At 38.7% G+C, this 12,127-nt stretch overlaps 1 protein-coding gene across 1 annotated transcript in view; it reads right to left on the bottom strand.

Annotated features, from left to right (window-relative positions):
• RELN (reelin) overlaps positions 1 to 12,127 on the bottom strand; it is a 283,282-nt gene that overhangs the window by 98,267 nt on the left and 172,888 nt on the right. The window contains 6 exon segments of the mRNA XM_030960223.1: positions 2,308 to 2,469; positions 3,057 to 3,290; positions 4,635 to 4,701; positions 7,541 to 7,650; positions 8,749 to 8,877; positions 11,748 to 11,956. Of these exon segments, the coding sequence (XP_030816083.1) occupies positions 2,308 to 2,469; positions 3,057 to 3,290; positions 4,635 to 4,701; positions 7,541 to 7,650; positions 8,749 to 8,877; positions 11,748 to 11,956 (911 nt within the window).

Raw genomic sequence — 12,127 nt, 5'->3', positions numbered from 1 at the left:
GAGATAGATGGAGAGGGAGGGGGATTCCTGCTAATGACTTTTCTGCTGCAGAGAAGAAAAGTGCTCCTACTTACATTACCAGCCACCATTAAATTTGTTAAAAACCAGCTGGGAGACCTTTGCTCTGATCTCATTCTTTCAAGCTATGCGCATACCTAATATTGAAAAGCCACTGCTGTTCTGCCCAGAAGAAAAATGCAGCTGTCAAATGTTAGCAGATTAAATGCACCTTTTCAGCAGAACATTAAATGTGTAATTATTTTTTGTATGACTGAAGATTAATTAAATTCGTGGATACAGACTGATTGCCAAACTTTGCAGCAGTCCATCTATGTTACTGAAAATGCTGATATTTTCCGACAACATAATAGAAAAAGGTGAAGCTTTGTTCATAATTATTGCCAGCATTAGCTTCAGGTTTGTAGGTATGTCATTTTTCTATCTACCCAGAGTGGACTGAATTTATCTATCTATCTATCTATCTATCTATCTATCTATCTATCTATCTATCTATCTATCATCCATCCATCCATCCATCCATCCATCCATCCATCCATCCATCCATCCATCCATCCATCCATCCACCTCCCATGGCAAAATCTCTCTAACTCGTGTATAATGTACTTTGCTCTGTACCTTGTCAGAACAACAGAAATTGTGTTTCATACCTAACCTCAAAAAGAAAAATAAGTCTCTGGCATCTGTGTAATTTATTACATTTATATTTTAAACTTGATTAAAATCAGTCACCAGAATATGTATTTTCCTTTTTGTTATAAAAATTTCATGGTTCTATATATTAAAAACCTTTAGGGAAATATAATTCCTACAGATGTAGTTTTGAATCTAAGAATTAGAAGCACATACATTTTTTATATAAAAAATATATGTGACCATAACAAAGGTAGGCAAACTAAACTTTGAAGAAGATTTTTAAGTCTTCCAGTCTGTAGCATCTTTCCTTTGGAAACATTTAGAACTTCAGAAATTAAAGTCTACAATGGATTTCTACCAAATACAGTCCTCCTCTCACATTTTTAAATATTAGTTATAGCTCCCAGGAAATAATTTTAATGTTAGAAGGGATTTTTTTCAATTAGAACATTCTTAATCACACTTATTGAAATTTTGTACTGTGTTATTAACAAGATGTGGAAACCTAATTGTTTTTGTTTTGTTTTTAAAAAAGCACTCATCTGAGTTCAATAAATATAAATAATGAAAGTTATGTGTAGCTAAAGTGACTTGCAGGCTATTTACAGTCCCACCCACCCCTGGGGCTGAATAAGATGTTTTCCTTGAACTTGGTAGAAAAGAAGACACAGGGAATACCCAGGTCAAAGCTATCCATGGGCAGGAAATGGACCTGCTGGAATGAGTCCAGTGATGCCACTGCCAGTTCTGCCTCTTCTGGGCCCCTTTGCAGAGCATCTCCTTTAACTGTCTTTTATTGGCTCTGCTGCAGCATCTTGTGAAGGTGGCTGCTGCCAGGTTGAGAGGGTTTGCACAGATCAAGACCAGACTGTTCCAGGATTTTGGTGCTTCATGGAGACTCCTGATTTTGTATTGCTGTACTACATTTGGTGGATGGTGTCACAAAGGTATCAGTAAGGAACACGTTCTCTAAATACAAGAGATGCATTCCTCTCTAATCTGACACCAAACATAGGCCTTGTTAGATGAAATGAGCTCTTTGTTCAACTTCTTTTTTATTTGTGCAAGTCCCAGGCACAGTCAGCAGCAGGTTCTCCCAGGGCACCAAGCCCAGCCCAAGGCAGAGGCACAGCCATGCAATTGCCTTGAGAGTGTGAGCAGGTGAGTTTTCCTGCTGACCTCAGAGATCCTCACAATCCTGCAGAGATCCTCACAATCAGATTCTGTCTCAGCTGTCCTGGGTTGCCTGCAAACTCCTAATCCCAGAGGATGGTGTAGTGAGGGTATCTATGGCTTCAAAGCTACAAATAATTTATGTTAATTTTTCTTTACAAGTGGCTGCTTCCTTGGGAAGAGTCATGCCCCTATTTCCCACAAGTACACTCCTATCCCTCATCCTGCACTGCCTCAGCTTGTTCTGTTGTATCACCTGAGACTTGAAAGACATTAAACTGATGTGTTCATTTTTATGGAATGACAAAATGAGAAGTGCCTAGAACAGCTGCAAAATTTTCAAGGAAGGTGGTAACTTAAGATGTATGATAAAAACTCTTCATTCTCTCTTGCAGCACGTACTCAGTCTCCACATTGCAGTGATCACCACAGCCAGAATAACTGCGAGCAAATAACTCTTTGTGATATGTGTGCGCGTACCTTGGCTCATGGTAGTTGAGATAAGAGTAGTGCTCCAGCAGTTTCCAGGTGATGCCGTTGTCGTAGGAGTAGTGCAGCAGCACTCCTTCCCCGGGCTGGTCGGGCGCTTTGCAGGTGCTCAGCACTGACTTGCTGCCCAGGCGCAATGTGAACTGCAGGAACCTGCACCAGAACCACACAAATGTTTGCTGGGTATCCTTTTTTTTTTTTTTTTTTTTTTGGTTTGGTTTGGTTTTGTTTTTCCCCTAACCAGGTTGTTTTCAGATCTTCTCAATCTAGGCAAATTTTGATAAGTATCAGTTATGGGTTTTTGTACTTGTGATTTGTTTTTATTGTCGAGTAACGCATCATGGCACATATAGTTAAAAAAATGCCAATCATTACTGCATTTAATTATTTATTAGGCACTGAAGGGGAGGGAGAGATAGTGAATGGATCTAATCAGCTGCCACAAGCTGTCAAATAAACACAACCTTATAAATAATTAATTAGCACTTGGCTTTGACACTCAGGTTTGATATTAACATTTCATATTTTCCATCCGAGCTGTACAATAACTTCCCTCCAGTCTGTTTTGGGCTCTGTTGTTTACAAAGCAGGAAGAAAAAAAGGCGAGGCTATGAAATCACCATTAAAACATGGAGCTAGGAGTTTTTTAAAACAACTGGTTTATAACACACAAGGCTGTAGCTGTAGGGGGAGGAGTTCCCCCATTTCCTTGCTCCACAGGACTCCTCCTTCCCTCTCACCTGGACTGGGAGCTGTCCAGGAAGGAGGTGATGAGCTGGCGCCTGCCGTCCTTGTTGAAGACCAGGGCCTTGCCGCTGGCCAGGACACCGCAGCCGAAGCTGACCTCGGCCCCGCGGATGGAGTAGAAGCTGTGGTAGGAGGAGAGGCGGGAGCTGGAGAAGCTCTCGGAGATGAACATGGGGAAGGTCTGCGACGCCGTCTCGCACGCCGGCCCCGAGAAACCGGGGTCGCACCTGCGGGGAGGAAGGGGGAGAGCACGACTGGTGACCCATCTTGGTGTGGCTGCTTGTCAGCAAACAGGGTGGCTGCAGCTGCTCATGGACTGAGCAGACCCACAAGGTCCCTCTCAAGTCTGAGGCCCAAGAACCCCTTTGAGCTTTACTTAGGTAAAGTGCACAGAGAATGATTTATGTTAGCTAGTATTTACTTTTTGAATTTAAAAAATATGTATTTATGAACACCCCATGAATCTACACATAACACAGTACAGAAATATTTTTATTAATTGTTGGAACAAAACCCATACTGACATAATTACAGTTGCTCATATGCAAAAATGACAAATTTGCTTTTATCTGTAGCATACTAGATGTGGTTACAAGAAATTAAGTTACTGTGTCTGTCATATTTTCTGAAAAATCCTCTCTGCCCAGGATTCCTCTCCTGGGAAGCTGAGAAGCCTCAGAGAAAAAGGAAAACAATATTATCTCATTTGCTTCTCCTGTGTTTTGCTGCTTTGGGATGTGGTTGGAAATTGTTTATCCAACATGTGAATTGTTTTTACTTAGTGACCAATCATGGTCAGGCTGTGTCGGGACTCTGGAGAGTCACGAGTTTTCATTAATATCTTGTTAAGCCTTATGTAAATATCCTTTCTCTGTTCTTTACTATTGTTTAGTATAGCATTCATTAATATCATATAATATAATATCATATAATATCATATCATAAAATAAAATAATAAATTAGCCTTCTAAGAACAGAGAGTCAGATTCATCTCTCTTCCCCACAAAATACCACAAGGTACAAATGAGAATGTCCTGTGGGTCATATTCTTGTTAATACCTAAATGTAGTTACACCAATATGAAGAATGTGCTTACTGGTTTTGAGTAAGCACCTTTTTATTTTTTAGAGTGGAACCCTTTTAACAAGGCAGACTATTAGAAAAAAGTTGAGTGCTGATCTTCTGTCCTTGAGGTATGTTAGGTTATGGGATGTTAGAACTATTAAAATTGTAATTCTTTCCCAACATTTAATACAAAAGTGATAAAGTCACAAAGCACCTCTATAACCAGTATATAAGACATTTCAGGGTGCTCTGTAGCACATTTTAAGATGAACTGGAAGTCAGACACCATACCTGAAGAAAATAATAAAAAAAATATTAAACATGATGCTGTTCAGAAAGATTGATCTTTAGCTTTCCAGTGAGCTTTATGAATTCTGAGGGTTATGCTAGTTTTATATTTAATCATCTAAAAGAGCAAGGACTGAAATGAAAATCACTTCAACTTTCACACTACCAAGTGAACTCTGTGACAGAAATTGAACATGAGTGCTGAATATAACACTTACTTGCAGCCATTTCTAGTACACTGTCCTCGCCCTGAGCAGAATTTGAGGCAAGATGGACCAATATAAACTGCAGAGAGAGAAATCAATTAAATGGGAGGTTATGCTATGTGGTAAAGAGAACATGATGAATACAAGAAAGTGTACAGACCTGATATACAATTATTGTATTTATTTTAATCCCACTACCTGGAAAAGGTGTATGAAAAGATATAAAGCATTGGGCTCTGTCAAGGATAGTCAGGGATAATTTATTATTTAATGTGTCATGTCCATCTGTGGCTAAAGACACAGTATTGGGGCCACTAATACTGTCTTCATTACTGTCTGTGAATGAGATCAGATAATTTGGTAGGCATTGACCTTTTTCATAATTTTTCGTTGACATTCCCTTCATCTTAGGTTGGAGATGCAATCCAATCTATATATTGGTACATTCCAGTAGCAGTCTTGTAGATTTAAAAAACATGTCACTATTCTCTCATTGAAATCTACGTACTTTACTTGACTGGATTTAGGGGAATAAGAACCTGCCCTGATATGTCTTATGTAACTACTAATTTTCATACTCTTTCACTGATTCTTTTTAATGGAACAAAATTTCGCATCCTAAGTGCTCAAAAATACACCCAACTTGTTTTACTTTTTTGCTTCATCTTCCTCCAATGACTCCTCATTGACAGTGTTGATATTTGTGAAAAATATGAAGGATGGAAAGATGAGAAAATCTCAGTATAATCTCTTGCACTATAAGAAAGAAAAGTTATAACTTGTGGGTAATATTATTTTAATACAGAATGCTAAAAGGCCTTAACCATGAATAGTGGCATCTTTTCTATTGAAGAATTACTTGGAGTTACCCACTTGCATTATGACATGTGGAAGAAATAGCCACTAATTTGAAATAATCTATAAGAAGCACTACTTCTTCCTTTTCCTGGTTTTATAATGTTGCCCATCACAGCGGGGTGTCAGCTCTCCCTAGCAGACATACTCTAAATCCCTTTTAGCTACTCCCTATAACTAAGTCCTCATCAGATTTCATGTGATTTCTAGGTTTTCTCACTTCTCAGGGTGCAAAAATTCTGTTCTGTCTGTTTGATTTTTGTGTCTTTTGAGGTCTTTTTGAGGGGGTGGTAAAAGTAGAAGGGTTAAAGATGTAATTATGTCATTCAAAATGAAAAAACTTTACGGAAATTGGCATTTTTCCAGAGTTTCTGAAAGATGGCCAGCTTCCAGATTTCATTTAAGACTTGATTCACATAGGAAACAGTCGTGAAACTAAGAGTCAGAGTGCTGAATCTCTGAAAATCTTTCTCTCTTCGAGAATTTGAGTGGCTTGCCAATATTTACGAGTTTTTTCCTACAATACAGTGTAAAACTTCAGTATTACTAGTATTTAACAAAGGAGGCATTCAAAACCTCAGAAATTTGTCTTTAAGACTCGATCCTGTGTCATGGTTCTGCACCTCAAATTCACAGCAAGCACTTTCTAGGCAGATGGTTGGTAAAACTTTTCTTGAGATTGTGCACACAGGCGCATGCAGCATCCTTTCATGGAGCTGTATTTTGTTTTATAAGCAAAGGTTGTGCAGATGAATGAATTGTCAAATGATTTTCAAAATATTGTTCTGTTGTAAGGAATTGGTATCCTTGGATTGATTTCATCCTGCTGTGGTTTCTGTGAACCTCTCATGAGTGTCTCCAACACTTAGTCAGCATTTTTTTAGATAGCAAGTCATCTTTGCAGATACTCACAGAAATCTTCTCATCTTTAAATACCCATATTTCCCCTTAATTTTACTTTCTTTTTGATGTATATAACAACCCTAAAGAGAAGCATTAATACTAAATCTAGAATGTCAAGATGATGCTGCTTCCAGTTATGACTAAGAGAACAATTTTCATTACTTTTAGTGACAAAATTTCCTTAATGATATTACCTTAGCAGCTTCAAGATTTTCTTGTCAATACTAGGCCTCAATATATTTTAAGAATTCTGCAAAATGTAAATATTTACCATTCCTAGGCACTATATCAAGCCTTACTGGGAATCACTGTAAAATTTCACAGGCTGTTGTACATCAGTATGAATCTCTAAATTACGTATTTCAGGCATCTAACCAAACAAATTCTGAATGTAGCTTACTTACTTCCAAGTCACTTAAGGCTAACAAGCAAGCTTAAAAGAAATTGCAGTTACTTTTAGTTAACCCTTTCAATCATACTTATTTCTGCATTTCATACATTTAATCCTGTGTTCCTAAATACTTTTTACTGCCCTTTAAAGTATTCCTTGATAATTCTCGTCCTGGTTTTCCTCTGTAATAAGTCATATAAATACTTATCAACATAAACTTCTCCCAGTTCTTCACATCCATTTAAAGAAAAGGTATAAGTGAAAAATAATTTTCAAAGGGAAGAACAGTTCCCTGAAACAGATGGCACTTCCCCCTGAAGATATGGTAAACAATGTAAGGCTTTTTTAGTATTTTGGTAGCAGCATTGCTTGAAGATGGTCTTCTATGCCCAGAAGCAAAATAAGTCCCAGATGCTGCTCCCGTTGCTTAGGCTGATGCAGTACATGTCCTTAACAGCCAGTGTGAAACCTATTTATGTAATTAGGACTAAGCAGACATAAGAAATGCTATATTAAGCCCTGACAGTAATATTTTTTTCCTGGAAAGCATTCAATTAAACAGAAAAAAAAAAATCTATTAGACTGTTGTCTTTTCTAATGGTTGACTCTCTCTCTAGCTTCAGAATGCACCTGCTACCAAATGCAAGCAGAACAGGAATTTAACAAACTGTAAATTCACTGACTTGTGATGGTGGAAAATATGTTTACTTGGAGCAGCATATAAAATTTACTTTTCTGCTGTGTCATGATCATGGATAAGAATACTAACTATTATCGATTGCCCACATATTTCCAAGGATTGGTCCTGTTTGCCTCCACCTAATCCTGGTGTCGCTGGTGAGTGCAGCGTTGGGAAGGGGAATAGTTATTCTGTTCCACCTGAAATACAAACAACACAGATATTTTACACTGACAGTTATTATGCAACAGTATATTTTGCAGATACGTTTATGTATTCTGGAAGCTATGTGAGAAGCTTAATTTTAAAATCTGCTCAAAGGAAGCATAAATTTACAGCAGCTTTAGAAAATACAAATTAAAAATAAGAAGTCCATATATTATACAGTACATGAATACTAGTTATTGTCTTATAAAACCCAGCCATTTCCCCCCTGTAGGAATACACAAAGGTGGCAAAGACCATAAGCTCCTTTGCTGCAGCAGCTTCTCCATCCCCATGAATATCTCCTAAAACTGAACTTTCAGTGGGGCTGAACTCTGCTTGGTGAAAACCCTCAGAGGGTGAGGAGTGGTGCAAAGGATTTGGCATGCTGCAGTCTGGGCCATCATTCTCTATCATCCACAGAGGCTACACTTCCTGCACACACCAGGAGTAATGGCTCCTATGAAAATTGTATGGGACTAGGGGCTGTGTGCTATCAGATCATAGCAATGCTTCAACTTTCTTTTTGTAAGTGTTGTGAAAGTTGGGACACCAAGGGAGTTTGTGCTATACAGAAAAATGCCACAGTTCATTTTTCAGTGGGAACAGTAGAGAAGAGACTCAATGCTGAGAAGGGTTGATACAAGAAAGTGACACTAATAACCATCTCCACGTGCAGAAGTATGGAGGATGTTCTTCACTGTAAACCAGCACTGGGATTCCACATGAGTAAATGTGTCTGAGGATGTAAATACAGCTTTGAGCAGTGTTTTTTCTGACCAAGAAGAGAACTTTTGTGGCTTTGACAAGGTAAAAGTTCTCTTCTTCCTCTTATCAACATGCTGTCCACAAGTGGGTTTTTTGTAATTTCTCTTTAGCATCAAAAAATGATTATAATACCACAGAAGCAGCCCCATACACTTCAGCTTTCATGACTGGGTAGGCAGGGAGCTCAGAACACTGCTTCCTTGCTGTCCCCAGGTAGTCAAAAAGGAATGATGACCCAGAGCTGTGTGCTTTGCTGCTTTCCCCTGCCCCCTCCAGTTCCCATCTGTAGTGCTGTGTATTTTGCAGTTTGCAGAGAGCTCTCTCACCCGCTGTAGTTTTCGGAGGCGTAGATGGTGCTGTGGGGCAGGTGGGGCCCTGCACAAATCTCAGGCAAACACTCCATGTGCAGCAGCGACCACGAGCGCCCGTGGTTGGTTGAGAACTCCAAGCTGACACTGGTAACACATTGAAGGAAAGAAAGGAGAAAGACATCATAAGGGTACCTGGCATAGATCTCAATGTAGAAGTATCAACATTGAGAAATCACCAAATCTCCTATTTCTAATAACTGATGAGGAAACAAGAAGTAATTTTAAGCAGAATTTGACTGCAAAAAATCCTGCAAATGCAATCGTGAGATGAAGTTTCATGAGTGTTTGTCACAGACATGTTTTATGAAAAATCCTTTCCTTAGGATTTTTTCTCCTGAGAAGCTGAGAGGCCTCAGGAACAAAATGTAAACAATGGTTATCTGCTGCTGTGGAATGCAACAGGTGCATCTTTGATTGGTCCATGTTAATTATTTCTAATTAATGGCCAGTCACAGTCCAGCTGTCTCGGACTCTAGGTCAGACACAGGATTTTATTATCATTCCATTTTGATTTCTTTCTTTACAAGCCTTCTGATTAAATCCTTTCTTCTATTCTTTTAGTATAGTTTTAGTATAGTTTTAATATAATATATATCATAAAATAATAAATTAGCCTTCTGAAACATGGAGTCAGATCCTCGTCTCTTCTCTCGTCCTGGGACCCCTGTGAACACCTCCACAAGTGTTTAAAACCCCAAAGGTTTTCAGACTGAGGATTGCCTGAACACAGAGCTCTTGTTGGGCCACCATCTAGCCAGTGTTTTTATGCTGCTACTGTTAGAAGAACTTCATTACTTTTGTATTTCATATTTCATATTGAAATAGCTTCAGATATGAGGAGAAACCTTGGGTTAATCAGAGCTAGACAGCATCGTGTGAGCACAGGACACCTCTAACTACCAGCTGCTAACTATGACATCTGCAAAAGGTGGCAAAAGAACACTAGTTGTTCATGCATGGGCTGTGTCCTTCCTGGGTTAAAAAACCCCAAATTGTTTACAACCTATAAGGAAATGCTTAGATGCCCTACACTCTAAAGACCTTGGAAAAATAATACAGAAAGTGCTTGACTTAATACAGATTTAGTATTTTACTGAATTATTCTTGTAATTTCATCCATATAATTAGCTCGTGATATTTAAGTAATGGAACATTATAAAAGTCGTAATTCATCTCCTCAATATTAAATTATTGGATTCTGAGTTTTTATTTTTATGATAATTTGCTGACAATATTACTTTATTTAAATGTACCATCACTGTGATATTGTGTCTATTAGAACAGTTTATGGAGGTTTTGACTAATTTATTTCAGGTTTAACTGTAGAGATACCTTAGAGGGGCATATTTACTGCTTATATCCAGCACAAGTCTCTCACATTTGCAGTAATGAAAGCATTATGAATAATGCTGCAGACTGGGAGATGTGAAATGCTGCAGTATTTGGGAAATAGAAATAGGAAAAATGGTGACCTAATGATTCTTTAGCTATGGAGAAGCTCAGTTCTTGCTCAGAAATAGAAGGAAGAATATTGATCTTTCAAAATATATACTAATCTCCATCAGAAAACAGATTGAGGCAGAGACTTTATATAACATGTTTACTGGCCAGGAGTGTTTATAAGCAAAGTTTTCACTTTTCATGTAGGAAAATGCTGCTGCCTTCTCTTCCTATCAAATATAAGCGCAGTGCCTTGATTTTTGCTTCCCCTTGAATTCTGCTACCCTGCATGGGTACAAGAACTGTCAGTGCTAATGCAGCTCTTTCCAGCTGGAAATAGATGCCATGGGACGCAGATAAAAGCACTCACAGTCTCTTACTTTAAACTCTCAACTCTGCAAAATATAAAGTAACTTAATCCTCATAAAATGTCAAGATAAATATTCTCATATGCACATAATGGAAGAGGAACAGTGGGCAGTTTGGTTTTGGGCTCTCCATTTGAAGAAGGATATTAAGAACTTTGAGAGCAGCGTAAAGGACGGGCAAGATGTCCATGGCTTTGAGCAGCAAGCTGGGATGGGCTGAGGAGCTGGCTTGCTCAGCCTGGTGGGGAGGGGTGAGCTGTAGCATCCTGTGGTGGTGCAGAGGGCACTCACAAGCAAACCAAAGGAGTCAAACTCTCCTCAGTAGTGTCAGGCACACTACAAAGGACAATAATCATAAAGACGTGGTTTCATAGTTTTGTAGTGTACATTAGGAAACAATTTTTCACTTGAGCAGGTGAGGTAGCACAGTGTTCATCCATGATGATTTTTCAAGTCATGGGTAGGCAGAGCCATGTCTGACCTGCCCAGTAACAATCCATCCTGCAGCAGCAGGTTTCACCAGATGACCTGTATAGGTCCCTTCTAACCAACATTTCTATGATTCTATAAAACATGCAGCCTAAAATGTCTCCCTTCTCTCCTTTTCCCCATGGAAAAATTCACACTGAATGTCCAGAAGAAGTAAAGCCAGAAAAAGTGTTCTGTGATCAGCTTCAGAGAGTGAGCTCCTCACACTGATGGTCATTTAGATGAGGGTCATTTATCACCAGTCTTACTGGAATTAGATATGCTTGTGCCATCAGTAATCTCAGAGAGGCCAGCAGGGCAGGTTTCTGCTGCTGCCTTTAATGTTTTCCTCCTTACACAGTATTAAGAAGTAAATCTCATACCCATTAGAAACTGAAGCAAAAGTCAATCTGAAATCATGAGCATATTTCAGAATAATGGGCTAAGAAAAGCAAGTTTTGACCTGGAAATCTATTAAATGACTCTTTATTGCATGTGAGATACATAAATCTGGGCCTGTAAAGATCAGGAGAAACATTGGCTTTTGAGCAGATTATATTTGTCGTTACTAATGGGATCCCTTCTTCTGAAAAAAGATTTACAAATCCTTATCTGGAATCTATAGACCAAAATATACTAGAAAGCTGATACTCAAAACAATGAGCTCTCCAATTTTACCTGTTACCAGGTTGGTAAGTTCCACACCCCAAATTGATGGAGAATTGGATCATGTGAGTCACTGAGGAAGGGAGCACTGGGAGGACATGGAAATAATCCACAGCCCAGACATTCCTGTTGTGGCCTTGGTGACTCTTTTGCTTCAGGCAAAATTTGGTTGCAGGAGTCTGCAGGTCCGGACTAATGACAACAGAAACCAAAGATGGCACCTTCAAAAGAAATTAAAAAAGGCTTAAATAAGTTAAAAAGGTCACAATGTACCATTTTAAATAAAAAGCAACTCTAATTGTGCTGAACCAAATGTGCTGTTCTCTCTCCTTAATTCATTTTGTCAACTTTTTTCCACACACAATCCCAAATAAAATCTTTCACTATTATGT

This window comes from Camarhynchus parvulus, chromosome 1A (genome assembly GCF_901933205.1).
Source record: "Camarhynchus parvulus chromosome 1A, STF_HiC, whole genome shotgun sequence".
Classification (NCBI taxonomy): Eukaryota; Metazoa; Chordata; class Aves; order Passeriformes; family Thraupidae; genus Camarhynchus; species Camarhynchus parvulus.
Note: the sequence above shows the minus strand (reverse complement) of the source record. Positions and strands in the feature narration are given on the sequence as shown.